Raw genomic sequence first — 27,353 nt, forward strand, 5'->3', positions numbered from 1 at the left:
GGGCAGGTGTAGCCGCCACAGCGGGACCAACACCCTGACCCCGTCATGGATGGGGGCAAGGGGCCCAGGATCAGAGACTTCCTGAGTGGGAGCCTGGCCACCTGGGTGAGGGGGCAGTGGGAGGGAGTCTGGGGAGGGGAAATGAGCAGCAGGGAGGGGCTGGTGTGGGGTGGGGGGAGAGGGGGCAGAGCTGGGGCCTGAGGGGAGGGGCGGGCTCAGGTGGGGATGGAGAAGTCCAGGCAGCTGTGCGGCAGGAAAAGGGGTCCAGGCCCGTGGCCACTGGCATTCAGGGGACTGGTGAGGAGGGGGCTGCGTGGGCTCAGGAGGCAGGTCAGAGGGGCTCAGGGTTCACTCTGCTGCTGCGGGCCTCCCACCCAGGCCAGCTGACTCCTTTGTGTCCCCACAGGCGCTGGGACTGGCCGGGCTGGTGGGGGAGGCGGAGGAGCCAGAGGGGGAAGAGGAGGAGGAAGGAGAGGGGCCTCTTTGTCCGGAGAAGAGGTTCTCACGTCTCAGCGACGGGGCCCTGCTCCTCCGGGTGCTGGGCATCATGTAAGGGGCATCAGAGGATGACTCGGGGCAGCTGCGGAGGGGTTTGAGGGGAGGGGGGCCAGGCAACCTGGTGGGAAGAGCCTGAGGGGTGGTTGGCAGAGCCTGGTTTAGGGGAGGTGGGTCCTCAGTTACCCCTCCCACCTATTGTCCCCTGTGCCCACAGTGCCCCCAATTCCCGAGGCGGCCCTCAAATGATCAGGGGCCACGATGGTCCCGCAGCCTGGCGGGTGTGGAACCTCAACCACCTGTGGGGCCGACTGAGGGACTTCTACCAGGTGAGGGGTCAGGAGGGGGAGGCTGAGCCTGGGAGCCCCCTGCAGGAAGGCCCTTCTCACATCTCCCACCCCATCCGCCCCAGGAGGAGCTGCAGTTGCTGATCCTGTCTCCACCCCCAGACCTCCAGGCGCTGGGGTTTGACCCCTTCTCAGGTGCTCTCTCCCACCACCCCTTCCTCCTTCTTCCCCCTATCCCTGCCCGTTAACCCCTTGTGGCTTGTGCCCTGCAGAGGAGGCGGTGGAGGAGCTGGAAGGCATCCTCAGGCTATTGCTGGGGGCATCGGTGCAGGTGAGCGGGGGAGGGAAGGGCAGGGTCCAGCTTTGGCCGCAGAGGTGGGAGCCTCCGGGGTGAGCCTCGCCATCCCCTCCTCGTCCCCCTGCAGTGTGAGCACCGGGAACTGTTCATCCGGCACATCCAGGGCCTCAGCCTCGAGGTCCAGAGTGAGCTGGCTGCCGCCATCCAGGAGGTACAACTTTGGTCGGCCGTCTGGGACACCCTGCCCCCTACTTCTTTGGCTGACCTGCTCTCCCTGTGCCTCCAGGTGACCCAGCCCGGGGCCGGCTTGGTGCTGGCGCTGGCTGGGCCTGAGCCTGGGGAGCTGGCGCCTCCGGAGCTGGAGATGCTGTCCCGGAGCCTGGTGGGGACACTGTTGAGGCTGGCTCGGGAGCGGGACGTGGGGGCCCAGGTAAGAGGCGGCAGGAGGAGGAAGAGGAGGACCACGGGGACCCAGCCGTGTGCCGGAGGTGTGGTTGGGGGTGGAGCGCTGCAACAGTCACATGCATCTTGTGGTGCTTGGGGGCAGATGTGGGGCTCTTGGGATGGGTTACTCCTGACTCCTGACCTTTGATGTCCCCCAGCGGCTGGCTGAACTGCTGCTGGAGCGGCAGGCGGCCCCCTTGTTGCCTGAGGCTCCTGCCAGGACTCCCCCGGAGGGCGCCTCACACCACCTGGCCCTGCAGCTGGCCAACACCAAGGCCCAACTTCGGCGCGTCCGGCAGGAGCTGTGAGCGCCGCTGGCTGGGAAGGACCTGGGGGCGGGGGGGGCGGGCAGGGAGCGCAGGTTAGGTCTGGATGGGGTCCGGATGGGGATCAGGCCTAGCAAGGGCTGGAGGGTGCAGGTCCCCAGACCCCTCCTGCGTCCCTTCCCTCCAGGGAGGAGAAAGCCGAGCTGCTGCTAGATTCCCAGGTGGAGGTGCAGGGCTTGGAGGCCGAGATTCGAAGGCTCCGCCAGGAGGTGCGCTCAGATGCCCCCAAACATGGCCGCATTCCCTAACCCGCTACCCCGCACCTTCCCCAGCCTACTGCCTCCCCCAACCCGGCTCCTTCCCGTCCTAATCCCTCTGGCCAGCGGGTGGCCCTTCCTAGCTCCGCATCGTCTGGCCCAGGCCCAGGCGCTGTCGGGACAGGCCAAGCGGGCCGAGCTGTACCGCGAGGAGGCGGAGGCGCTGCGGGAGCGGGCCGGCCGCCTGCCCCGCCTGCAGGAGGAACTGCGACGCTGCCGGGAGCGGCTGCAGGCAGCAGAGGCCTGCAAGGGCCAGCTGGAGGTGAGGCGGGAGACGCGGCTGCAGGGGGCGGGGCATGGGGGGCGCGGCCTGCCGGGGACAGGGTGGGCCTCGAGAGGAGCGAATTTGGGCCAAGGGAAGGGTCAGGCCTGATGGAGGGAATAGGCATCGCTAGGAGAACGCGGTCAGGTGGTGTCTGGGGACAGGCCCTCTGGAGGATGGGGCAGATGGAGGGGAGAGGTGGAGGCTGTAGGTACGGGTAGGTCCTGGAGAGGAGGGTGGGGCCAGTTGTAGGGGAGGCAGGGTCTGGAGAGAGCACACAGCAACGGGGCTAAGTGGGGCTTAGAAGGACCTCGGAAGGCAGTTCCTGGGGAGAAGGGGCAGGGCCTACGTAGGAGAAGGGCGGGGCCGGGTGCTAGGGAAAGTGGTACCTGGAGAAACCTTGGAGGGGGAGGGGCAGATGGAGGGGAGAGGCGGGGCCTGGAGAGCAACAGGGGTGCAGGGTCAGATGGGGGAGGGGAGCCAGGGTCTGTGGCCCCGGAGTGCTGGGGGCATCGCACCACCGGCTCTCTCCGCTCCCCCACCAGGAGGAGCGGGTGCTCTCGGGGGCTCTGGAAGCCTCGAAGGCGCTGCTGGAGGAGCAGCTGGAGGCCGCTCAGGAGCGCTGTGCTCGGCTGCATGAGACCCAGCGGGAGAACCTGCTGCTGCGGACCCGGCTGGGCGAGGCCCATGCGGTGAGATTCCCAGAGTGACCCCTGGTCACGCAGTGATCTGTGACCCCAGTGGTCCCCAGGGTTCCTTGGTGATCCCTGTGACTCCTACTCCTTGTTTCCTCTAGTGACCCTCTAGCCCACACGCTTGGCCTGGCCCTGGCGGGGAGGGCTTCTCTGACCCTGCTCTTCCCCCCAGGAGCTGGACTCCCTGCGGCATCAGGTGGACCAGCTGGCAGAGGAGAACGTGGAGCTGGAGTTGGAGGTTCAGCGGAGCCTGGAGCCAGCCCCGGGCTCTCCTGGGGAGGGTGAGTGGGACCCCAGTGGAGGGGCTGTGGGTGGGAGGCTGCCTGTGTTTTCCTGCACCTTAGTGGGGACAGCTTCTGATTTCATCCCCTTCCCCCGGGTGTGTCGGGGGGTGGAGGGTGTGGGTGAGGAGCCATAAGGGAGCAGAGGGGTCCTGACCTCATCTCCCACACCCCAGCGCCCCTGCCAGGAGCGGCTCTCTCTCTGCACGACGAAGTGAGGGAGGCAGAGGCCGGGCGGCTGCGGACCCTGGAGCGGGAGAATCAGGAGCTTCGAGGCCTGCTCCGGGCGCTGCAGGTGAGTCCCCTCCCCCAAGCATCAGCACGTCCTTCCTGCATCCTCCTCTGGGTTTGACCAGCCCTCTCATGTGCCCTCAGCGCCCCCTGCTGGAGGAGCCGAGCGAGGACTCCGTGATTCCAGAGCCAGACTCAGCTCCCCAGACTCGGCTGCCCTCAGACCATGGCCCCCAGGGCTTGGCTGGTCAGGCAGGGGATGAAGGCCCCCAGGCTTTGGACCCGGCTCCCCTGGCGTCAGATTCAGCCCTCGACGGGTCAGCTGAGTGTCCTCAGGCATCTGATTTGGACCCAAAGGTGGTGGAGAGGCCCCTCCAGGCGGCCGTCATGGCGCCTGTAGACACGATGGCCCAGGAGTCAGGCCCCGCTGTAGAGACGCAGGAGTCCCTGAAGAAGGCTGGCCTTGGAGCCCCTCTCCAGACCCCTGCCTCTGTGGCCCCACCTCAGGGTCCAGAGATGAAAATTCAGGCCCAGCTGTCGCTGGGAGGAGAGACTGGAGAGTCGGTGCCCGAGGCCTTGGGGCTGAGACAGGAGGACCCTGAGAGCAAACCTGGACTTGCGGAGCCCAGCCTCTGTGGGCGGTTGGAGGAGCAGGAGACCCTAGACTGGAGGCTGGAGCTACCCAAGGGGCAAGCAGAGGCCAGAGAGCATGAACAGAAGTTGGAGAGGATGGCTGGGGACCCAGCCCAACAAAAACCACAGCAGAAGCTGGAAGGGGCTCCTGAGGCCCAGACCTGGGAGGGGAGGATCCCAGGGGAGATCCTGGCCAGTGGTGTCCCCGAGCCGGAGGCCCTCAAGGAGGAGACGGCACGGCTGAGGACAGAGGCTGAGGCTCTTCGAGCTGAGCTGGAGGCCCAGGCCTGGAGGCTGGAGGCCCGAGGCACGGAGGCCGCCCGCCTCTCCGAGGAGCTGGCTCAGGCTCGGGGGGCAGAGGCCGAGGCCCACCGGGAGGTGGAGGCCCAGGCCTGGGAGCTGGCCCGGCTGCGGGAGGCGGTGGAGGCCGCCGGCCGGGAGCTGGAGGCTGCGTCGCGGGAGCGGGAGGCGCTGGCGGAGGTGCTGGCAGCCACGGGCCGCGAGCGGAGGCAGTGGGAGCGAGAGGCGCCCAGGCTGCGGGCCCGGGCCGAGGCGGCCGAGGAGCGGTTGCAGGTGCTGCAGAGCGAGAGCCGCCGGTGCCTGGAGGAGGCCGAGAGGGAGCGCCGGGAGAGGCAGGCCCTCCAGGAGGTATGTCGGGGCTCGTAGCCAGGGTCAGGAAACAGGGTTCCAGGCCATTTGCTGGGGTTTTGGGTTATTAATTCCATCAGCAGCTGCTGAGTGCCCAGCACTGAGCTGGGGCCGGAAATAGAAAGGCGAAGTCCTCTCCTGCCTCCCAAATGCATGCCTGGCTTGGGAGAGGGGCAGATGTCCCCTGCCTTTGATGGGGTGGCTGTAGCAGGTGGGCACGGAGCTAGATGGCCTGGGTGCAAATCCTGGCTCTCTGACTGTGGTGCTTTACTCAGCTCTGCCCCGGTGCCTCCCTCTGTAAAATGGGCGTGCTCTTCGTCGCTGCCTCAGCGGGTCTTTGGAAGACCAAGGGAGATAATGGCGTGAAGAGCCTAGTTCATGCGGGGCAAAGGCTCAAGATACGTTGGTTGTTACAGGCAAAGTGCTTTGGGAGCCCCATGGGAAGGGGAGCTGATGCCAGGGTCGGGGCAAGGAGGCTTCGGGGAGGGTTCTAAGGAATGATCGAGATTTTGCTAAGCGGGGAAGGATATTTCATCCAGAGGGAACAGCATGTGCAGAGACTTGAAGGCATTAGAGTTGCTCAGGGGCCCAGGAGATGCGGGGGAAGGTGGAGAAGTACATTGGACCAGCGTTGTAGGTGTTGGTACTCCATCCCCAGGCAGGGAAATTCACCCAAGGGTGTGGGCAGACCTGTGTGAGGATGAGTTCGGGGAGGGTCACCTTGGTGTACAGGGGAACCTGGGGCCATAAGGAGGCAGTGCCAGTGGTCAAGGTGGCAGGTGAGGGAATTCCCTGGCAGTCCAGTGGTTAGGACTCCACGCTTCCACTGCAGGGACACAGGTTCAACCCCTGGTCGGGGAACTAAGATCCTGCGAGCCGCGTGGTGCGGCCAGAAAAAAAAAAGGGTGGCAGGTGAGGCTGGCTGGAGCTGGAATGGGGGATGGAGGAGAGAGAAGACCTGGAAGCCCCTCTATTCATTCAGTCAAGCATGTTTGCGGGCATCTCCTTAGCACCAGGCCCTGTACCAGGCAGCCAGTGCATGTGCCCTTCGGGAGACGCTCACTCACAGTCTGGGGTGGAGACAGGACCGTGCGGGGAGCCGTGGGGTTCCAGGAATCACACTGGACTCAGGCTGGGGCACGTCAGGGAAGGCTTCCTGGAGGAGGAGAGAGAACGGCAGTGAGCCAGGAGGAGGTACAGGCCCAAGTTTGTAGGGGTGGATTGTGAGGCGGGGAGTGGAGGGAGGTGAGACTAAGACTTCATTAAGCAGGTTTTCTATAGGGCAGGGCTTCGTCTTCCTTATGAGCAAAGGAAGGGGTTGCAGCTGTTTTCATGAGGGCAATGAGGAGTCACTGGAGGGTTTAAAGTGAGCAGAGTGGTCAGGTCTGCGGGTCTGAAGGCCCCTCGGGGGAAGCAGAGGAGACCACAAGGCAATGGGATGGGTGTTCGGGCCAGTGGGGCACAGTGCTGAGGGGAAGGTGTGCTGCAGACGAGGAATCGAATGTTCTGGCTGAGCAGTTTCCAGTTTCATCCCTGTTGCACAGAGGAGGGCACTGAGATCCAGAGAGGATAAGTTATTTGCTCCGAGATGCCTCCTGATGGAGAGGAGTGAGGAACAGGCTGTTGGCTTGGCCTGGGGAGTGTGAGAATTGGAGGTGTGGGTGAGAGGGTAAGGCCAAGAGGTTGTCTCTGGGGTCCACTTTGTAGGAGGTGATTGAGAGATGCTGTCAGATGGACCTGGATTATATCTCAGATCCCCTACTCAGCTGTGTGGCTTGGGGCCAGTTACTTAACCTCTCGGAGTCTCAGTTTCTTTACCTGAAACCAGAATAAAAACAATACCTGTGTCACAGGATCCTGTAAGGTAATGAACGTAGAGAGCTCGGGGCAGTACCTGGCACTCAGTATGGGCTTAATCCGTAGAGAGGGAATGCCAGCAGGTGGGCAGTGAAGGTAGGGGTAGGGCTGGCCGGCTGCAGGAGCCGGCTCTGAGGACCAAGAGGGTGGAAGAGGCTGAGGACCAAGGGGAATTTTGTGAGATTTCCTGGTGGAGCAGTTTCTGGTGGTAACTGGGTGTGGTACAGGCGGGGGTGGCTGGCCAGGGGAGGGAGGTCAGGGAACCAGGGGCCAAGGAGGTTGTCCAAGTGGGCCTCCCGGCTAGGGGGAGGGCAGGAGGCATGGTGGATGGGGCATTGAAGGCTATGGCCAGAGCCTGCAGGGGGCAGGGCAGGGGTCTGGCCCAAGATGCAGGTCTTCCTGGGCACCACTCTTCTTCCTACTCTCCGCCCTGGGGCTCTTGTGGCTGCTGGCTGCAGGCAGCAGGGACTCATGGGACTCTTAGTTTTTCAGTGAGAGGCCGTGGCCAAGGTTGTCTAGAAGTGCAGTGACCCTGGGCGGTGGTCCGGGTGGGGCTGCTAAGCCAGGAAGATCAGAGTAAGGGTTGGTAGGCCCCATTTCCAAGGGCAGGATTTGGCGGGCGGCTGTCATGGTCGGGCCTTCCCCAGGGTTTCATCCTGCCAGGGCCCCCACCCCCCGTACCTCAGAATGGTTTGACCTACCTCGCGGGGCCCACAGGCCAGAGTGGGTCTCCTATCCACTTCCGCAGTGGTATGGCCCAACCGCCACAGGCTGCCTGGCCAGCGGCATCCTGGCCCTCCCCCTCCCAGCTCCCACTGTGGTTAGACCTGGCCTTCACCAAGTTCCTGCCCTCTGTGGCCACCCTCCTGTGGCTGAGGGTACTCTCCAGACCCAGCTCCTCCGAGCCCCTCTTTCCCTCACATGGCCTGTGTGGCCTCAGAACGTAGGGTGAATCCAGCTGTCACTGGGCACGTGAGGAACCATGGGCTCAGAGAGGTGAAGACGTTTGCCCAGCGAGTGTCTCTGACTCCTGGCCCAGGGGCCTCCCTCACACCCTGGCAGGCTTATAATCCCCAGCTCTTTCATACCCACTCTACAAGGCGACCAGGCCTTGTTCCCATTTTACAGATGGGGGAGTAGAGCCCCAAAGGGTTAAAGATATTTGCCCAGGGTGACAAAGCAAGGACAGAAAGCCGGGTCTCCTGACTCTCAGGCCTGGGTGAAGGTGGTGGTCTACCCTTCTGGCCCTGAGGCTTCTCTGCCTGCCCTCAGGAGCTAGAGAAGGCCACGGTGCGGGGCCAGGAGCTGGGGGCCCGGCTGGAGCATCTGCAGAGTGAGCTGGAACGGGCGGCTCTGGAGCACCAGGAATTTCTGCGGGAACAGGAGTTCCAGCAGCAAAGGTGGGGTGTTGCCCGAGGGGCAGAGAGGGGCAGGCGAGGACTTGGGGAGGGCTGGGTGCCAAGACTTCTCCTGGCAGGTACCAGGGCCTGGAGCAGCGGCTGGAAGCTGAGCTGCAGGTGGCGGCCACCAGCAAGGAGGAGGCGCTGATGGCACTCAAAAAGAGGGCCCTGCAGCTGGAGCAGGAGCTGTTCCAGGTGAGGCCACTGCCCAGCTTGCCGGGGCCTCAGCCCGCTCCTCCCTCCATCCTGCACGCAGACAGCCAGGTCTGCGTGCACTCGTAGCACCCCCTCGGTCTTGCCCCTCAGTCTTGGCCAGTTGCTCGCCTTGTGCCCCGATTTGGGGCCTGGAGGAGGGGGCACTGTGCTGGGAGCCAGGCAGCTCTGCCTGGGCCTCGTCTCCCCCATTCCTCAAATGGGCAGAGCCTGGCGGCTTTACTCTGAGGCAACTGCTGTGTCCCTCACGCATGGGCTCCACCACTTCCTGAGCTCAACGGCTATTGTCCTAAGTGGGGAATCGTTTCTGATAGCCCTGTTGCACGCGGGCTCAGCGCCGCTCTGGCGCAGCCCCCTACCAGGTTGCCACCGCCCTCACTGCCCACCTGGGACAGAGGCAAGAACACAGGCGACCATAGCCAGCGGGCCCCCAGCAGACTGCTTAGCTGGCAGGTGTGGGATTGATCGGGGGAGGTTTTCTGGAGAAAGCAGTGTTGAAACTGGGGCCCAGAGGAGGAGTAGGGTGTACAGAAACAGCAGCTCGGGCAGAGGCTGGGCTCTGCTGCAGAACCGAGAGAAGGTGCAAAGGGCAGGGTGGAGAGTGATGGAGCAAGGAGGGCAGGGCGGCGGGATTCGGGGCAGTGGGGGGAAGTGTGACGGGGGAGGGCTGCCAAAGGGGGTAAGGGTCCGCTGCGCTGTGCCCAGGCCACTGCCACTCCCCCTGTCCTTGCAGCTGCGCCAGGGTGCTGTGGGACAGGGGCCTGAGGAGCAGGCTGAGCCGAGGGTTACGGAGGCCCAGAGCGCGCGGCTCATTGAGGTGGAGCGCAGTGTGAGTGTCGCTGTGGTGGGCACGGGGCTGGGGGGTGTGCCCCAGAGGGCTGGCACCGGCTAACCCCCTCCCTGCCGGGCAGAATGCAACGCTGGCCGCCGAGAAGGCGGCTCTGCAGGGGCAGCTGCAGCACCTGGAGGGGCAGCTGGGAAGCCTGCAGGGGCGCGCCCAGGAGCTGCTGCTGCAGAGTCAGCGGGCACAGGAGCACAGCAGCTGCCTGCAGGTGGGTGACGGCCTGCGTACCTGTCCCCTGCCCCGTCGCTGCTCACTTCCTGCCCCTTCCCCCTGACCCTGCCACTTCCCCCTGTCCGTACCCCCTCTGCCTGCCTCTAGCCCCACGTCAGTGCCCATTTCACCCCGTCACCAGCCCTCTCCTCCACAGCCATCCATTAGCCCCTCCTGCTTTCCCTGTCCCGACCCCAGCCCCATCTGTGCCATCCCTGCCTTGTGCCACTTGCCCTCCCCTCCACGGCTGCCTCTGCCTTCGGATCCCTAGACCGCTCTCTCCTTTCCTCTGCCCTGCCTTCTGCCTTTTGCCCCTGTCCCTCACCCCCCTTCCGGCCTGGGACGTCACCCAGCAGCCCCTGCTCCCTCCTCTGGCCTAGGCTGAGAAGTCTGTACTGGAGCTGCAGGGCCAGGAGCTGCACAGGAAGCTGGGGGTGCTGGAGGAGGAGGTGCAGGCGGCGCGGCGCTCCCAGGAGGAGACCCGTGGGCAGCAGCAGGCCCTGCTTCGGGATCACGAGGCCCTGGCCCAGCTGCAGCGGCGGCAGGAGGCTGAGCTAGAGGGACTGCTGGCCCGGCACCGCGACCTCAAGGCCAACATGCGGGCACTGGAGCTGGCCCACCGGGAGCTGCAGGGCCGGTGAGCCTCCTCCAAACTCCCAGCTCCTCTCCTGGGCACCCCCTACCTGCCCAGAGCAGATTCCCTGGGTGGGTCTGTTGCCACCAAGGCAGCACTGCCACCAGTGGACCCAGCTCCATTGCTGTGCCCTCTTGTGTGGCTGGGCTCTCTACACTTCCGGGGCGGGCTCACCCTGGGGCTCATCGGTGGTCGGGAGTGGTGGGCGCCTGGCACAGCATTCTGCCCTGTGGCTTTGCCCCGGGGCTTATGCTTAGGAGACGACGGACTTAAGGTCCAGACGGTCCAGCTACCTACACGCCCTGGCCTCGGTCCCTGCAGCCCTCTTAGCTCCTTGTTCATTGCAGGCATGAGCAGCTGCAGGCCCAGAGGGCCCATGTGGAGGCGCAGGAGGTGGCCCTGCTGGCAGAGCGCGAACGCCTGATGCAGGACGGGCATCGGCAGCGGGGCCTGGAGGAGGAGCTCCGGAGGCTGCAGAGTGAGCATGACAGGTACCAGCCCTGGCAAAGCCCCTCGCCCCTCGGGCCAGTTCTCAGTGTTCCCATCTGTGAAGTGGGTTGGTGGTGAGTTGGTCGCTTTCCCCGTGGGGTCCTGCTTTGCCTCCTCTCCCCATCAAGGCTCCTCTGGCCCTCATGAGGGGCCTGGGGGTGGGGTGGGGCAAGTCCCCTTGGAGAGCAGCTCTCCTTGCCTCTGCAGAGCTCAGATGCTGCTGGCGGAGGTGTCCCGGGAGCGAGGTGAGCTGCAGGGGGAACGCGGGGAGCTGCGGGGCCGGCTGGCAAGGCTGGAGCTGGAGCGGGCACAGCTGGAGGCGCAGAGCCTGCGACTGCGAGAGTCCAACCAGCAGCTGGACCTGAGCGCCTGCCGGCTGGCCACACAGTGTGAGGTGTGGTGAGGGGTGGGTGGTGGCTGGGGAGGAAGGGTGGCTTGGAGGGGGCGTTGGGGGCTGGCAAGAGCGTGGAGGGAGTGGAAGGCGGCGGCCCTGAGCCCTGTTAAGCCCCCCCGCTTGTCCTGACACCTGCCCCTGACAGCTGTTGACGGAGCTCCGGAGCGCCCAGGAAGAGGAGAACCGGCAGCTGCTGGCCGAGGTGCAGGCTCTGAGCCGGGAGAACCGGGAGCTCCTGGAGCGCAGCCTGGAGAGCCGGGACCACCTGCACCGCGAGCAGCGCGAGTACCTGTGAGGGTCCGCGGGGGCCGGCGTGGCTGTCCCTTGGGTTGTTTATGGGGAGACGCCCTGGGAGGGCCTGGGAAAAGGCGGAGGCTGACCCCCACGGGCTCGGGGCAGTGGGGATTTATCAGCCCATCCTGGGGTATGTCAGGCTGTGTTAACGGGTGGGGTTGTACCAGGGTGTACCCCGTGTTCCTGCCCAGGCCTCAAGCCCACCTCCTCCCTCTCCATCCTCCCAGGGACCAGCTCAATGCCCTGCGCCGGGAGAAGCAGAAGCTGGTGGAGAAGATCATGGACCAGTACCGCGTGCTGGAGCCTGGGCCCCTGCCCCGGACCAAGTGAGCAGCCCCTCCATCCTGGTGGGCCTGGGATCTTCCCTACCTAGCCCCTGCCCTGCCCTGCCCTGCCCTTCGAGCCCTGGCCCAGCCCAGGTCCAGGCCCCAGTGAGGGTTTGCCTGGCCTTTGCCATCCCAGACATGGCCCTTTTGTCCCTCCTTCCTCCCTGGCCTTACCCCCTCTTGTGCCCTCTTGCCCCCAGGAAGGGCAGCTGGCTGGCAGACAAGGTGAAGAGGCTGATGCGGCCCCGGCGGGAAGGGGGCCCCCATGGGGGGCCGCGCCTGGGGGCCGATGGGGCTGGCAGCACCGAGAGCCTAGGGGGCCCCCCAGAGACGGAGCTCTCCGAGGGCAGGGAGGCAGATGGGACAGGTGGGTCTGGGGGTCAGGTGACCAAGATGGTCCCTACCCCATGTCCCCTACCCCCGCCCCCAGGGCTTGCCAATGCCTCTGGTCTTCCTGTGTGGCTTGCACATGTGCTCCCCGCTGGCCTTCCCTGCTGCAACCTCTCCCCACTCCCCCAGATGGTTCCAGTAGCTCTTTGCCCTGCATCCCTGCTGTGTCCCTCTTGGCTGGCACCTCCCTTCTGCCTGCGCTGCCACCCACGCCATCCTACCCAACCACAGCGGTACCTAGGACCTCGGAGCAGCAGGGGACTTTAGTGAGAAGTCATTTATCCCAGTCAGCAGATGAGGAAACTGAGGCCCAGGGAGGGGAAGCACCTTGCCCAAGGTCACACAGTGAGTTAGTGTCAGAACCAGCACAGGGTCCAGCCTCCTGTTGCCGCCTTCACTCACCCAACCCTGCGCCCCTTCCTGCCCCCACGTCTGCAGCCGCCTGTCCCCTGTGGCCCTTGTGCAGCTTCTCCCTGCTGGCCCCTCCACTCTGCCCAGCCCCTCCTGGCACTGCTCCGATACCCTCCCTGCCTGTGCCTCTTGCAGGGTCCCCCTCACCGGCACCCATGCGCCGGGCCCAGAGCTCCCTGTGCCTGCGGGATGAGACCCTGGCAGGTGGGCGGCGGCGGAAACTCAGCTCGAGATTCCCTGTGGGGCGAAGCTCTGAGTCATTCAGCCCCGGGGACACCCCGCGGCAGAGATTCCGACAGAGGCGCCCAGGCCCGCTGGGGGCACCCAGCTCCCATGGCAAAGGTGAGGGAAAGGGTCCCTCCTCCCATTAGCCCCCCAGTTCCCTGTGGACCCACCAGCTCCATGGGGGAGGGGGCTTCCTTCCTGTCTCCCATGTCTCCCCACAAGCCCTGTTGCCTCTGTGCTGGTCCTCATGGCCCAGTGGCTGCCTTGTGCCCCCCCCCCCAGGACCTGGCATGGGATGGGATGGCTCTGTCGAGACTCTGGCGGAACGCGAAGCAGGTGCCAACAGAGAGGGTGAGTGGGGGCCTGGGACGGAGGGCGGGTAATTGCCCTGCCTGGGGCCCCTGGCAGGCCTCAGTCACCCATTCACTCATTTGACAATGAACCTTTACGACGTGCCAGGTGATGTGCTAGCTGGGGATACAGCAGGGAACATTCTGGTGTGGGGAGGTGGGAGACAGCAAATAATATGCATAAGAATAATAATTACCTACAACAGTTCATCCAATAGAAACCTGATGTGAGCTCCACGTGTAATTTAAAATTTTCAAGTAGCCTCATCAGGAGAAGTAGAAAGAGGCATGTAAAATTAATTTTAATACCATATTTTGTTTAACTCAGTATGCCTAAACTATTATCATTTTAATGTGTAGTCAGTGTAAAAGTCATTAATGAGGTATTTTATATTATTTTTTTCACACTAAGTCTGAAGTCCAATGGTATTTTACACCCAAGCACATTGCAGTTCGGACCGGCCACATCTCACGTGCCCAGTCCTGCACTGGGCAGCTCAGCCCTAGGATATTAGGAGGTGACAGTGTTCTGGGAAAAAAGGAGAGCAGGGTGAGTGAGACCAGGAACACTGGGTGGGCAGGTGGCAGTTTTAATGAGGGCGCTCACGCAGGTCTCCAGGAGGAGGTGAAGCAGAAGCAGAGGCTTGGAGGTGAGAGTATGTCCTGTCCACATAGCTGGGGAATGGCTTTCCAGGCAGAGGGAACAGCCGAAGCGAAGGCCTGGCATGTTTGAGGCCTGGCAGGGCAGCCGGGAGTCCCCCGAGGGAGTGAGCCTGAGCTGAGCTTTTCCCTCCAGGCGTCGAGGTGCAGGAATCAGAGAAACGGGCTCTCGCCCCTTCCCTCAGCCAGTGACACCGCGTGGATGGGGAGCTTGGGAGTGGAGTCTTCTCGATCCTGGAGTCTCACCGGGGGCCCCAGGCAGCCCAAGAATTTGGGGAGGCAGGGCACTTGTGGCGAATCCTTGGACAAGGAGGCCTGGGCCCCCAGATCCACCACAGCCTGCACTGGGGCCCCGAGCTGGAGCTGGGGTGACTTTGTGGACAGGGGCGATGGCCGGCCCCCACAAACAGCTCCCGCCTGGGGCTCCGCCATGCGGCCCTTGCTGAGGAGGTGGTCTCTGGGAAACCCCCCAGCTGAAGGAGGCAGGCAGGAGTGGGCAAGAGAGCCCCCTGCCCGGTCCAGACGGCGAGCCAAGGACCATTTCCTGGGGACTGTGGCCCGGGCCCATCTCTGAGCCTTAGCTGGGATGTGAGGGACACGAGAATAAAGCTGGGATGCAACCACCTGAATCTGTGCTCTGTGTCTACCAGCCGCATCTAGGAGTCACTAGGTGCCAGGGACACATGTGGCCTGGAATCCTTCTCTGCTGGCAGAGGCCTGTGGCCATTGGCCTCCTTGCCCTTCGTGGGGCAGCAAAGGGCTTTCTTCAGGGGAGGGGCCCGCTGGGCTGGCCTGGATGTCCCAGTGGTGGGGGGAGGGGGCGGAGGTTCTGGGTAGCCGGCAGAGTGGGTGGGGTCTGGGCTCCCGAGTGTGGGGCAGGAGAAGTACCCAGAGGGCCTGCGCCCGCCCCCTGTACCCTCTTCTCTCCTTTTATTTCTTCCTGCCTCTTCGTCCTCTCTCCTCCATGCCTTTGGGGGGGGGGGGGGGCTGAGCCCCTCCCCAGGGAATTTACCGCCCTTGGGGTGTCGCCTGGTGCCAGGGGCTGTCGTGGAGGGACACACGAGGTGGGAAGGATGCCGGGGTCTCTGACCAGGGCCTCTGGGATGACTGACACCCGGGAAGGGGGCCATTAGACTGGGCGGCAGGACGTGAGTCAAGGCACCTGGGGCCGCCCAGAGGAGGGTGGGGCTGCCTGGCTGAGGTGAGGCAACCTGAATCTGGGGGTGGGAAGAGCTGGGAGGGGTGGCCAGGCCAGCCTCCCCAGGGTGACCTACTGCAGCCTGACTCAGGGTTTCCACAGCCCTCCCCTTGGGGATAACCCACCGCTCTGCCTGCCTCCTCTCAGCCTGAGTTTCTGAGGCTGGTGGCATGGGAGTGGACCCCCCTGGCCTCCAGTGGGGCTGAGCAGCTGGAAGCCCCTCCTATAGGCCTCGGGGCGGGGGGCTTTGATGGCTGCCCCACCCTATTGGTGGCCCCTGTCAGTTGTCAGGGAGGGGGACAAGGCTCTGGGCCTGATGGGGAGAGCAGGCCACCCCTATGTGGCTCTGACACCCCTTTTCGAGGTCTACTCTGCCAGGCTTGGGGAACCACAGGGGTCAGAGCCACATCGGGGTGCGCGCACTGGGTGGGCTGTGAAGGGTGGCTGGGGGCTGAGGTGCTTTTAGAGGTCCTCTTGCTTTAGAGAGATTCGGTCAGAAAATCGGCTGCCCCTCCCTGCTGGGGGTCGGGCTGGGCTCCCTCTCGGTGCCCCTTGTAGGTAAGGGGAGCCCAGAGACAGGGCTTGGTCCTCAGGGTGCCTGTGCCCCCAGGCCTCCCCGGCAAAGGCAAGTCTACAGGGGAGAGGGTCTTGCTGGCTGCGGGGGGTATAGACAGGGAGCTGGGCTGGGCCGGGCGGCTTCTGGGACCCTCTTAGCCTGCCCAGCACCAAGAGCGAGAGGCACGCTGAGTGAGAGGTGCAGGGCTGGGGCTGTGCTGGCAGTAGCTGGACAAGGGTGGCCGCGTGGCTTCAGGCTGCTCATCTGTCAAGGGGACCGACAGATCCCCTCCCCTATTTGCTGAGGTCAAGGAGTGCAAAAACGAGGCAAGTGGGTTGTGATTTTTAGGAAATCCCTCACTTCCGCTGGCGGCTAAGAATTGGACAGAGCTGCTTGGCTGCCCTTAGGGCTGGCACCCTGGAGGGGAAGGCGGCTCTAAAGTACCTGAGTAGGACCCCCACCCCCCTTGGGGCACAGCCTGATGTGGACTTACCGCCCTGGGGCCAAACCTGGCTTGGGAGCGTCCGCCCCACAGAGGCTCCAGGTTATCCACGGACCCCAGGCATGGCTCCTAAGGTGTTCCCAGGTCCCCAGGATGGTCGCCTGGGGGCCCAGAGCGCACAGCCCTAGCACCAGCCCCCTGCGCCTGCGGGAGATGGGACCGCCCCGGGACCGCCCCGCCCGCCCGCAGCCCGGCGCTGTCACGTTCCAGCGCCTGACTCAGGCCGCGCGGGGCGGGGAGCCGGGAGGCGGCGCCGGCGCCCGCCTCAGCCCCGGAGGCGGCACCAGGAAGCTCCCGCCCCGGCCGGAGCCGCCATGTAACCGGCGCCGCCCGGAGCTGAGCCTCGCGGGCCCCAGCGACCCGCCGGCCATGGGGGACGAGGACGAGGACGAGGGCTGTGCGGTGGAGCTGCAGATCACCGAAGGTGGGGCAGCGGTGGCCCGGGGTGCAGGCCGGGTGATGACTGCCCAGGCCGGCTGGGAGGGTTCATGCACTGGCTGGGTTCATTTGCCCCCTGTGCCCGCAGCCAACCTGACCGGGCACGAGGAGAAGGTGGGCGTGGAGAACTTCCAGCTGCTCAAGGTGCTGGGCACGGGAGGTGAGGAACCCTATCCACCGGCAGGTGTCCCAGGCATGGTGCCCCGGGCCTCCCGCTTGCACACCCACCTGGGTTGGGCCAGGCCACCAGCAGTGCCCCCCAGCCTCTCCCTGCCTTGCCTGCTTTGCCCTGCCCTGCCATGGTTTGCATGCCGACACCCAGGGCTGCTCCACGTTGACGTTGCTCCTCCCTGGAAGGTCCTCCCGGATCTGCCAACACTCTTGGGGGCTTGCAGCTCTCCTGTGTGATTCACAGCTCCTCCCCTTGCGAGATGTGAGAGCCTTCTCCCCCACTTTGCAAACTCCCCTCCTCGGGTTTGACCGTCCCTCCCCTGTCTGCATGTACCTCTGCCTCCCTTCCTTGGCTTTGCACCCTCTTGCATCTGTCTCATCTTCCACAGGTTTGCACATGACCCGCCCTCCACCCCACCCCCACCCCCGCTGCAGGCCTCCCGGAGTTGTGTGCCCCCCAGCCTGGTTTGCACATCCCCTCCCTGGTTTTGCTGAGCACCCTGCCGGGGGTGTGCACACCTTTTCCTTAGAAGGCTCTGCCTGTTTTTGCACACCTGCCTTTCACCCCAGCTCCCTCCCCCGACTTGCACACCCTCCTGGGTTGGCCGCATGCCCACCCTCACCAGTCTGCACCACCCTCCTGTTCATGGCCTACCCTCCGCCCACTCGCTGCTCCCACAGCCTACGGGAAGGTGTTCCTGGTGCGGAAGGCGGGCGGGCACGACGCGGGGAAGCTGTATGCCATGAAGGTGCTGCGCAAGGCGGCGCTGGTGCAGCGAGCCAAGACGCAGGAGCACACGCGCACCGAGCGCTCCGTGCTGGAGCTGGTGCGCCAGGCACCCTTCCTGGTCACGCTGCACTACGCCTTCCAGACGGACGCCAAGCTGCACCTCATCCTGGGTAAGGGCAGACACCTTCCAACCCTGGGGGCCATGCAGGCGGGGGGGCCACCCAAGGGGGCTACTTCGCAACTTTCACCCACCCCCCGCCCCCAGACTATGTGAACGGCGGCGAAATGTTCACCCACCTCTACCAGCGCCAGTATTTCAAGGAGGCTGAGGTGCGCGTGTATGGGGGCGAGATCGTGCTGGCCCTGGAACACCTGCATAAGGTGGGTGAGGACCTGGCCACCTGGCTGTGGCCGTGGGGACTGGGCCTGGGCCTGGGCCTTAGAAGGGGCCTGTGAACATAGTGGCCTTGGGTTTTCTGAGGGCTGGTGGCCTTGGTGGGGGCGGGAGCTGCTTCCCTTAGGCCTCCTGGAAGGAAGGCCTCGGTGCTGCCTGGTGGGGTCTCCTTCCCTGGGGTCTCCTCGAAGGGGCTTTCCTCTCACAGGGAACTCGAGGCTGCTTCCTGGGGCCACGTTCACAGAACTTCTGCAAACGGAGACCTCATGCCTTGGCTCCCAAAGCCGTCATGAGATGGGGCTCCTCTGCCTGGGAACTTGGGGCCTGCTCCCCTGCGGCCTCTCCGTGGTGTCCTCCTTCCTTGCTTTTACATCTTAAATGGCTTTTCCTATCCAATGGCCCAGTCCCACCCCGGCCCCCCACAAGCATTGGAGGTCCCCTTCCCCAGGGACCAGGTGCAGGGACAGGAGCTGGAGAGCGGAGGGTGTCGGGGGAGGGACCCTCAGTGCCTTCTTGCTCCTGCCAGCTGGGCATCATCTACCGAGATCTGAAGCTGGAGAATGTGCTCCTGGACTCCGAGGGCCATATCGTCCTCACGGACTTCGGGCTTAGCAAGGAGTTCCTGACAGAGGAGGTGAGTGAAGGGCAGTCTCGGCCTCCTGCACCCCCATGCAGGCCTTCCCTTCCCGCCTCCTGCTCCATGCCTGGCTCTGCGTTTCTTGGGGGTGCAGAGGTGAGTAGATCCAGGCCCTGCCTTCGGGGAGTTCCCACCGCCCCGACCCTCACAAGTCCAGCGAGTCTTACTCTGAGCCTTGGGCGGGTCCTCTTGCCCTCCCAGAAAGAGCGGACCTTCTCCTTCTGTGGCACCATCGAGTACATGGCCCCTGAGATTATCCGCAGCAAGTCGGGCCACGGCAAGGTGGGTTGTCAGGGGAGCAGAGGGGTGGGTGTGGTGAGGTAGGGGTGGCCGCAGGCCCTCACCCGGCTCTGCCCCGCAGGCTGTGGACTGGTGGAGCCTGGGCATCCTGCTCTTCGAGCTGCTGACGGGGGCCTCGCCCTTCACCCTGGAGGGCGAGAGGAACACGCAGGCAGAGGTGTCTCGGTGAGCAGGGTTGGAAGCAGAGGGCGGCCGAGGGGCCTGGGCAGGGCTGGAGGGGGGGCTTGCTGCCCCTGACGCCCCCCCACCAATCCTCCCAGACGGATCCTGAAGTGCTCCCCTCCCTTCCCCCCCCGGATTGGGCCAGTGGCACAGGATCTACTGCAGCGGCTACTTTGCAAGGACCCCAAGAAGCGGCTGGGTGCAGGACACCAGGGGGCGCAGGAAGTTAAGAACCACCCCTTCTTCCAGGTGAGGGTCCTGGCTCGCCCCCATACCTGTCTGCACACACCGGGGCCGGGCTACTGCTCTGGGCTGGGGGACACTGGAGGGATGGTCTGAGGCTGGCCAGTTTCACTTGATTTGGAAAACCTCTCAGATAAAGAAACCAGGCTTGTCTTCTCAGCCGTCTCTATTGAAACTTGGAAGATGTGTTCTTGCAGGAAAGCATTCTAGGTTCATTGCCTGGTAGGGCTGGCAGGGACTTGAGAATGAATTCATCAGTCCTTTCACTGGACAGGTTCAGAGGAGCAAGGTGACTTGCCCAAGATCACACAGTAAAAGTGTAGAGCTGGGAACAGATCCCAGGTCTGCTGTCAGCCCAAATCTTATGACTCTTGCATCCACTCAGGGTTTTGGTCTTTGTACCTGTACAGGCTGTGTGCCTGTTCTTCAGATGGACATGTCTGAATCAACCACGTGGGTTTTGTTCACTTGTTAAAAGCACACACAGTTTAGGGTGCAGTGCAGAGTGAATTCTGTCCTTGTGAGACCTCACTGGCTCAGGCACTGTGCCTGGCCAGCATCATTGCCTAGCAGGGCCCTGTAACAGTGAACACCTGTGTCTTGGCCCCTTGCTTGCATTATTTCATGTAAGCCTCAGAACCTTCCTGATTATCTTCATCTTTACAGATGAGGAAACTGAGGTTCAGAGAGGTTAAGTAATTTGCCCAAGATCACTGAGCTAAGTGATGGAGCTCAGATTTAAACCCGCAACTGGGTGGCTTGAAGGCGCATGCTCTTAACTGTTATGTTCTGTTTACATGTGGGTATTAAATTTGCCTTGTCTGACGTAGAAACAAAAGCATCCACTTCTGGGCACTTATAGTGGGCCAGGCACCCAGTTACCCTTGCTATGAGCGCCATCTCCTTGAATCTTCCCAGCAAGTACTGCTTGGAAGGGCCCTCAGAGAAGCTTTCTCAGACAGGAGTCTAAGTCTCTGCGGTGAAGATGTCCCTTTGTGGGCGAAGTGACTGAACAGTGTCAGTTTCCTTCAGTGAATTCCTCAACCCACCCTGAGCACATGCCAGGCCTTAGGTGCTGGGAGTAGGTGGGCCAGTAGTCACACTGGAGAGGCGCCCCAAGGTTTTCGAGGCCTGATGGTGCCCTTATTCCCCCTTCTCTTGAGACAGCCTCTTTGGTGATAGCAATGCTCAGGTCCCTGGTGCCAGAACTGGGGCCTTCAAGCCCAGGCCAGGCCTCTAGGCTGCAAGTGACAAAAAGTCCAACTCAAGATGGTGATATCTGTGGAACAGAGTCTGGCTGCTAAGAACAGAGATAGGAATGAATAGTGGTCTAAACAAGATAGACGTCTATTTATTTATTTATTTTCTCACATAAAAGAAATCCAGAAGTTGGCAGGCTGGGGCTGCTGTGGTGTCTTCATGAAGCCAAGTTCAATTTTTTTCTTTTTCTTTTTAAATGCTCCTTTATTCTTAGCACGTAGCCTCTGTCCCCAAGGTTGCCTCGTGGTACAAGATGACTGCTGGAGCTCTTGCTATCTAGGTTGCTCTCCAGGTGGGAAGCACAAAGAAGAAGGAGTGGAAGGGCAAAAAGGGCACCTTACCAACTGTTCACCCTCCTCTTCAGGCTCTTTCCCTGGATTCCTACCTCATAATTTTTGCTTACAAGTAATTGGTCACTGCGAGCTGCAAGGAAGTTTATAAAATACTATTTTTCAGTTGTGTACATTGGTTCCTGAAATAAAATTGGGGCTATAGTACTAAGGAAGACCAGGAGAATGGATGTTGGGCAGGCAACGAACAGGCTCCGCCATACTAGTTTAAACATAAAAAGGAATGTGTTAGCTCCCATAAATGAAAAGTCCAAGGAAAAGTGGTCTGACTTCAGGCAAGGCTGAATCCAGGTGCTGAATCTATGTTATCAGGAATTTCTTTCTTTGTCTCTGGGTTCTGCTTTTCTGCACAGGTACTTCATCATTAGACATTGAGGGGGTCCCCAGCAGTTCCAGGCCCATATCCTCCCAGATTTAAGTCCAGTAGGGGAAAGAGATTTGGTTTTTTTTGCACATCAATTCTATTAAAAGCCCCAGAATTGGCTGAGTGTGGTGGAGGGGTGGTTCTCCAAGAGAAATAGGGATTCTGTTATCAGAGGAAGGGAAACAGAAGCTGAGGAGGCAGGAAGAACAGCTTCCCACACAAATGCCAGTGAGACCTTTGCCTCACTGAGAAGCTGCCTGGTGAGGGTGGCCTGAGTGGACAGGGGTTTCCACTTCCTGCCCTTTGACCCCCTATCTCTCATTCCTTTTCTCCAGGGTCTGGAATGGGCTGCTCTGGCTGCCAGGAAGATTCCAGCCCCATTCCGACCCCAGATCCGCTCAGAGCTGGATGTGGGCAACTTTGCAGAGGAATTTACCCGGCTGGAGCCTGTCTACTCACCCCCCGGAAGCCCCCCACCTGGGGATCCTCGCATCTTCCAGGTGAGTGAGCGTTCATAGAACCACAGATGCGGGGGAGGCAGGATGCTGCTACCAGCCTCAGCCCTGGCTGACCTATGGGCACTGCATAGGCCCCGTGTCCTGATCAGGACTCAGCATCTCCTCTAGATCTCTCCACTCGTGTGGAATCTAGAATTGTCAGTCATAGAGACCGCCTTGGCAGGACATGCCTTTGAATTTCCTGGTTTATCTTGAAATTTCATGTTAATTTCCCTTCTTCTCCATCATATCTCTTTATTGTTATGTAAAAATATTGTTTTAAATTATTCACTTGCTTAAGGGGACACTTAGGAAGAGATGCCTTGTTCATACTGTGGCTTTGCATGTCCCTTTGGCATACCATATCACATTCCTGGGGGCATAGGCCCCCTCCACCCAGTTTTAGAAGCTTAGGCCTGTTGGACAAGTCCCAACTCCTTTGCCCGGCATATAAGGCCTTGCATGATGTGATCTCTGCTCAGCGCCCTAGCCTCAGCACTCTGTTATTCCACTCGGTGCTCTAGCACCTCTGAACTGCTCAGAGGTTCCAGAACACACCTCTGTACCTTTGCATATGTGGTTCCCTCAACCTGGAGGGAATAGTTGCTCACCTGGCAAAATTCAAGCCTTGCTGTCCAGTGCTGTCCGCATGTGAAGTCTTCCCTGCTCCTCTGGCCCTGGGTCACCCTTCCCTTGTGCACCAGCCCGCTACAGACAAAATCTCCTTCTAAACAGTTTGTCAGGTTTTATCCCGACGCTGACTGAGACTGCCTCACCTGGTCTGAAGCTCCCAGAGGGCAGGGACTACGTGTTTAATTTCTGTGTCCCTGAGTCCAGCTTGTAATTTCTGTGTCCCTGAGTCCAGCTTGGGGGCCTGGCCTGTAGGACATGGTCCATAAATATTAAATAAGAATAGGCCAATATCAAGTATGGACGGATCAGTTCCCCTGTATGAAGCTCTCACAAGGGACAGCTCTGTGCTTGAATATCCCTCGATCTACTGCGATGCATCCTCGATCTCACAGTCCTAATGAGCAAGTTTTCTTGTGAATCAGTGGTTCCTTTCATTCATTCATTTAATGATTCAAAAATATGTATTGAGTGCCTTCAATGTGCCAGGCACTGACCTGGGCACTGGGGACGTAACAATAAACTTGACAGACAATTATCCCACCCACGTGGAGCTTGCATTCTAGCGCACAGTGGCGCTGCATTTTTAGGAGAAAACAACACATTGTTAAAATTACCCTTGAGAGTCCCTTGAATTGCCAGGATGTGGATTGTTAGGAAAGGCAAAGAATTAACTTTGGTTTCTCTTTACGTTTCCTCAGTAGCCCCCCTTGCAGAGGAGGCCAAAGTTTGATTTGAAAGGAAGGAATAAAGACTTTTTGTCCTGAGTGGGTAGAGTTGAATTCTCCTAAGTTAAGTATGTGTGATGCCAGGCCACAGTTCTTTCATGTATTCAGCCTATCATATTCTGGGCCACTACACTGTGCCAGATGATGCCCTTGGCACTTGGGGGGATCACTGTGATGAGAAAGGTAGAGTCACAGACTGGTGGGGGGACAGACATGGTCCCAAGAGATCATAGAACAAGGTGGAATAAAATGTCCACACATCCTTTGTGCACCAGGATGCAAAAGCAACATCCTCTACCCCTGGGTCTTTCCTCTGCCCCCGCCCTTCTTCCCGCTGGGTCTGGGCCTTCGGGGACTCCATCTGCACCTCCACCCACCCCTGACAACACCCCTCCTCTGCCAGGGATACTCCTTCGTGGCACCGTCCATCCTGTTTGACCACAACAACGCGGTGATGACCGATGTGCTGGAAGCGTCTATTGCTGGAGACCGGCCTGGCCGGGCAGCGTTGGCCAGGAGCGCCATGATGCAGGTGGGTTGGGCCAGGGTGGGGAGAAGTGGGCTTGGGGGCATCTGGGCTTGGGGACTCCAGATCTGGCTTCAGCAGGCGCACGCTGTGGCTCCGGTGAGGTCCGTAGCCTCTCTGAACCGGGGCGTGGCATGGCCGCAAGGCTCCCGGTAGGACCTCTGACGCGTCCCCTTTGCCCCCAGGACTCGCCCTTCTTCCAGCAGTACGAACTGGACCTGCGGGAACCCGCGTTGGGCCAGGGTAGCTTCTCCGTGTGTCGCCGCTGCCGCCAGCTACAGAACGGCCAAGAGTTCGCGGTCAAAATCCTCAGCCGCAGGTGGGCGGGCCCGGGGTGGGCGGGGTTCTGCTGAGCGGATTCGGGGAGGGCGGGGCCGGAGGTCAGCTGTCCTGACCCCGCCTGCCCTGCCCCCAGGCTGGAGGCGAACACGCAGCGCGAAGTGGCCGCCCTGCGGCTGTGCCAGTCGCACCCCAACGTGGTGAAGCTGCACGAAGTGCATCAGGACCAGGTGACGCCTTCCTGGGCTAGGGCGGAGCGCAGGGACGCTAGAGCCTGCCCGTGGGGGGCGGGGAGGGGACGGGGAGGAGGGCAGGAGGCGGGGCCTGAGAGCGCCATGGGCGGGGCCTGAGGATAGGTACGGGGTTCTGAGGACCCGGAGGTCAGGGAAGTGGGATTTCAGGGGAGTAGGGCCTGAGGACCGGAAGGCGGAGCTGAGGATGGCCAAGGGAACGGGGCAGGGGGAGGATTTAGGGCGGCGGGTTTTCAGGTGGCCAAAGGGACGGGGGCCTGGAAAAAAGTACGGGGTAGAAACTGAAGCGAGTCCTAAGGTGGTTCTTGGGGTGGTCTTGAGGTCAGGGTTCGAACACGGACGGGGCCTGAAACCGGGGGCGGAGCTTGATGTTGACCGCGGGGCAGGATCTGGCTGGCGGGTGGGGCCCGGCCCGGTTGGGTAGGTGGTGACAGTAACCCAGGTGGTGACCTTGGCCCGTTGCGCCGCCCGCAGCTGCACACGTACCTGGTCCTGGAGCTACTGCAGGGTGGGGAGCTGCTGGAGCACATCCGCAAGAAGCGGCACTTCAGCGAGTCCGAGGCGAGCCAGATCCTGCGCAGCCTCGTGTCGGCCGTGAGCTTCATGCACGAGGAGGCGGGGGTGGTGCACCGCGACCTCAAGCCCGAGGTGGGCGCGGGGCCTCAGCGGACTGGGAGGGCTTCGGCGCGGAGGGCCAGTCTCTGACGGCCGCCTCGCCGCCCTCATAGAACATCCTGTACGCCGATGATACGCCTGGAGCCCCGGTGAAGATCATCGACTTCGGGTTTGCGCGTCTGCGCCCGCAGAGCCCAGCGGGGCCCATGCAGACACCCTGCTTTACGCTGCAGTACGCGGCCCCCGAGCTGCTGGCGCAGCAGGGCTACGACGAGTCCTGCGACCTCTGGAGCCTTGGCGTCATTCTGGTATGAGACGGGGTCTCCGAGGAGATGTCAGGGTCCTCCGAGCCTAGGGACAGGAGTTCTCTTGTTGGGGTGGCAGGGTTTGGTCTGAGGCTGGGGTCAGAAGTCGTCCTAATACAGAGGCGAGGTCTCTCTGGTGCTGGGGTCCGGGCGTCCTAGTTTTAGGAGTTGGAAGTCAGAGTTCTTAACCCATGGGCCTCAGGAGTTAGCCTCTTGGAGAGGGTGAATGGTCCTGCAGTGGCTTAAGTCAGTCTCCTGGCCTCCACTGGCCCCCTAGTCTGGACTGGTCTCACTTTTCACCCCCCAGTACATGATGCTGTCAGGCCAGGTCCCCTTCCAGGGGGCCTCAGGCCAGGGCGGGCAGAGCCAGGCGGCGGAGATAATGTGCAAGATCCGCGAGGGGCGCTTCTCCCTTGACGGGGAGGCCTGGCAAGGCGTGTCTGAGGAAGCCAAGGAGCTGGTCCGAGGTGCGAAGCCGGAGGTCACAGATCATGGTTGGGGAGGGGGAGGCCATGGGGTCACGATGGGACAGGGATTGCAACTGGGTCAGGTGTCCTGGTGGGGGACTTGTGGGGAGGAGAGTGGGGCTGCTAGGATGTCTCTGGGGCGCAGCCTCTACACACAGGCCCCCAACACTTCCCCCGTCCTGCCTCCAGGGCTCCTGACTGTGGATCCCACCAAGCGGCTGAAGCTCGAGGGACTGCGGGGCAGCTCGTGGCTGCAGGACGGCAGCGCGCGCTCCTCGCCTCCGCTACGGACGCCGGACGTGCTGGAGTCCTCGGGGCCAGCTGTGCGCTCCGGGCTCAACGCCACCTTTCTGGTGAGGGGGGGGGGGCCTGCGAGGGGTGGGGGACCGAGGCTGGAGAGGCGGAGCCTGCGGCAGGCGACTCCGCAGAGTCCTGAAAGGTTGAGTTCAGCGGAGTCCAGGCCTCTGACCTGTCGGGACCCTGACCGTCTGAGAGGCTGGAGGCCAAAGACCTGTTGGCCCTGACCTAGTGGTATGGGAAGGAAGGCCTGGGATGGGGGCCAAAGCTAGGATTTGGAAGTCGAGGCCGGGCCGGTGGAACTTACCGCCTCCTTTCCGCCAGGCGTTCAATCGGGGCAAACGCGAGGGTTTCTTCTTGAAGAGCGTGGAAAACGCGCCGCTGGCCAAGCGGCGGAAACAGAAGCTGCGGAGCGCCGCCACATCCCGCCGCGTCTCCCCCGTGCCCGCCGTCCCAGGCCGGGCACCCGCCGCCAAGGGAGCCCCCCGACGAGCCAACGGTCCCCTGCCCCCCTCCTAGCTCCCGTCACTGTGACCCCCTCCCCGGTCGGGGCTGTGTTCTAGGAGGCCGGCTCACTGCCCCCAGGCCTCCTGCATCGCTCCGCCCCATCCCCAGGGATTGTTACCCTTCTCTCCCCTCCCCCCCACCCCACCCCCAGACAGAGCAGAAGTATTTTTATAAGCAGAGAATTTTTTTTAATGTCTTACCAGATAGAGTTAGAGATGCAGGGAGGGAGGGGGCCTGCCGGGGAGTGGAGTGGGGGGCCCTCTGCCTAGATGCTGCCCCATCTGGTGGAAGGCACTTCTCCCCCAGGGGGTTGCCCCGGCAGGGAAGGGCTCCTTCTCCATTTCTAAGCACTGAGTTGCCACAGGGAGAAACTGGGACCTCTCCCCTGCCCTCCCCTGAGGTCCTGCTCTTGGGAGGGGGCACCCCTCAAGCTGTCACTTTAGGGACTGTTTGTGCAATTACGTCCACCAAAGACCTGTGTCGGGGATGCTCAGTGAGAGGCCCCGGGGGACCCCCTGAAGCATTTCTGCCTCACTTCATGTCACCTGCTTCCCCCTATTGAGGCTAAGGAAGGAGGTAGGCGACCCCCTAAAAGGGGAGGCCCCCTTCTCACCCATCCCCTCCTCTTTGGCACAGCTGCCCCTAGCTGGGGGTGGCGCCTTGGGGGTCTGGGGTGGGCATCCACAGTCACTGCCTCAGCCCATCCAGGCTGTGCCTTTGACTTTAAAATAAAAGTCTACCCAGTGCTGTGTGTGGCATGTGTGTGTGTATGTGTTGGGGGTGTGTATGGGCAGAGGTCCTGGGGCTACCTTCCGGCCAACGGGGCCTGAGACCTCAAAGAGGAGGGACAGGGCAGACCCTTCTGGGTAAGATGGTACCCTTTGTCCTTGGCTTTTGACATGAGGGTCAAACAGTTATCTTGGGTGTGTATCTGACACCTCTGCCATGTATCATTTAGGATTCTCCTGGTTGTAAGTAATAGAAAACCCAACCTAAGCTTGCTTCAGCAGAACAGGATTTTTAGGCTTTTTGAACTACACAACCCAGGGGTAGCTTCAGGCAAGACCTGAACAGGATGCAAACATACGATCAGGACTCAGCTCCCCAGTCTCGGCTTTTTATCCTGTTGTGGGTTTTTTTGGTGTTGTTGCAGACTTGGAGGACTCTCCTTTTGGCCCCAAGATGGGTGGCAGGTGCTCCAGGGGACTACAGATTGAAATCTGGTGATAAAGAGAGTCTTTGTTTTAGCATTCCTGGCAGGAATCCTGAGATGTACTCCAATTGGATCCAGTTAGGTCAAGTGCCTACCCTGAATCAATCACTGTGGCCAGGGATGCAGTGTGCTGATTGGCTTAGATCTGGATCTTAGACTCCCCTCTGCAAGCTCATTGG

At 61.9% G+C, this 27,353-nt stretch overlaps 2 protein-coding genes across 3 annotated transcripts; both read left to right on the forward strand.

Annotated features, from left to right (window-relative positions):
* Window positions 1–30: 30 nt before the first annotated feature.
* Window positions 31–13,869, forward strand: CCDC88B (coiled-coil domain containing 88B). Its single transcript, XM_082477404.1, is given in 27 exon segments — window positions 31–105; window positions 407–549; window positions 713–824; window positions 908–977; window positions 1,055–1,113; window positions 1,208–1,291; window positions 1,367–1,510; window positions 1,683–1,828; window positions 1,978–2,059; window positions 2,211–2,369; window positions 2,915–3,061; window positions 3,237–3,345; window positions 3,522–3,640; window positions 3,643–4,857; window positions 7,987–8,114; window positions 8,192–8,309; window positions 9,061–9,156; window positions 9,239–9,379; window positions 9,762–10,018; window positions 10,363–10,506; window positions 10,712–10,898; window positions 11,044–11,189; window positions 11,420–11,518; window positions 11,719–11,885; window positions 12,455–12,661; window positions 12,827–12,895; window positions 13,691–13,869. Coding segments are annotated over 27 exon segments (4,464 nt in total). The 5' UTR covers window positions 31–45; the 3' UTR covers window positions 13,747–13,869.
* A 2,204-nt stretch (window positions 13,870–16,073) lies between these two features.
* RPS6KA4 (ribosomal protein S6 kinase A4) lies at window positions 16,074–26,712 on the forward strand. Of its 2 annotated transcripts, none has more exons than XM_082477408.1 (17): window positions 16,074–16,234; window positions 16,337–16,408; window positions 17,101–17,319; window positions 17,415–17,530; window positions 18,070–18,177; window positions 18,382–18,462; window positions 18,542–18,645; window positions 18,741–18,891; window positions 21,195–21,359; window positions 23,118–23,246; window positions 23,426–23,559; window positions 23,656–23,749; window positions 24,245–24,364; window positions 24,499–24,693; window positions 24,998–25,157; window positions 25,347–25,510; window positions 25,779–26,712. In XM_082477408.1, the coding sequence occupies exons 1-17, from the start codon at window positions 16,180–16,182 to the stop codon at window positions 25,971–25,973; spliced, it is 2,262 nt and encodes a 753-aa protein (XP_082333534.1). In that variant the 5' UTR covers window positions 16,074–16,179; the 3' UTR covers window positions 25,974–26,712. The 2 variants fall into 2 exon arrangements, with proteins under 2 accessions (XP_082333534.1, XP_082333533.1); XM_082477407.1 differs by having other exon boundaries at window positions 16,075–16,234; window positions 24,245–24,418.
* The last annotated feature ends 641 nt before the right edge of the window (window positions 26,713–27,353 follow it).

The sequence above is a fragment of the Balaenoptera physalus genome, assembly GCF_965194825.1.
Source record: "Balaenoptera physalus genome assembly, chromosome: 10".
NCBI lineage: Eukaryota > Metazoa > Chordata > Mammalia > Artiodactyla > Balaenopteridae > Balaenoptera > Balaenoptera physalus.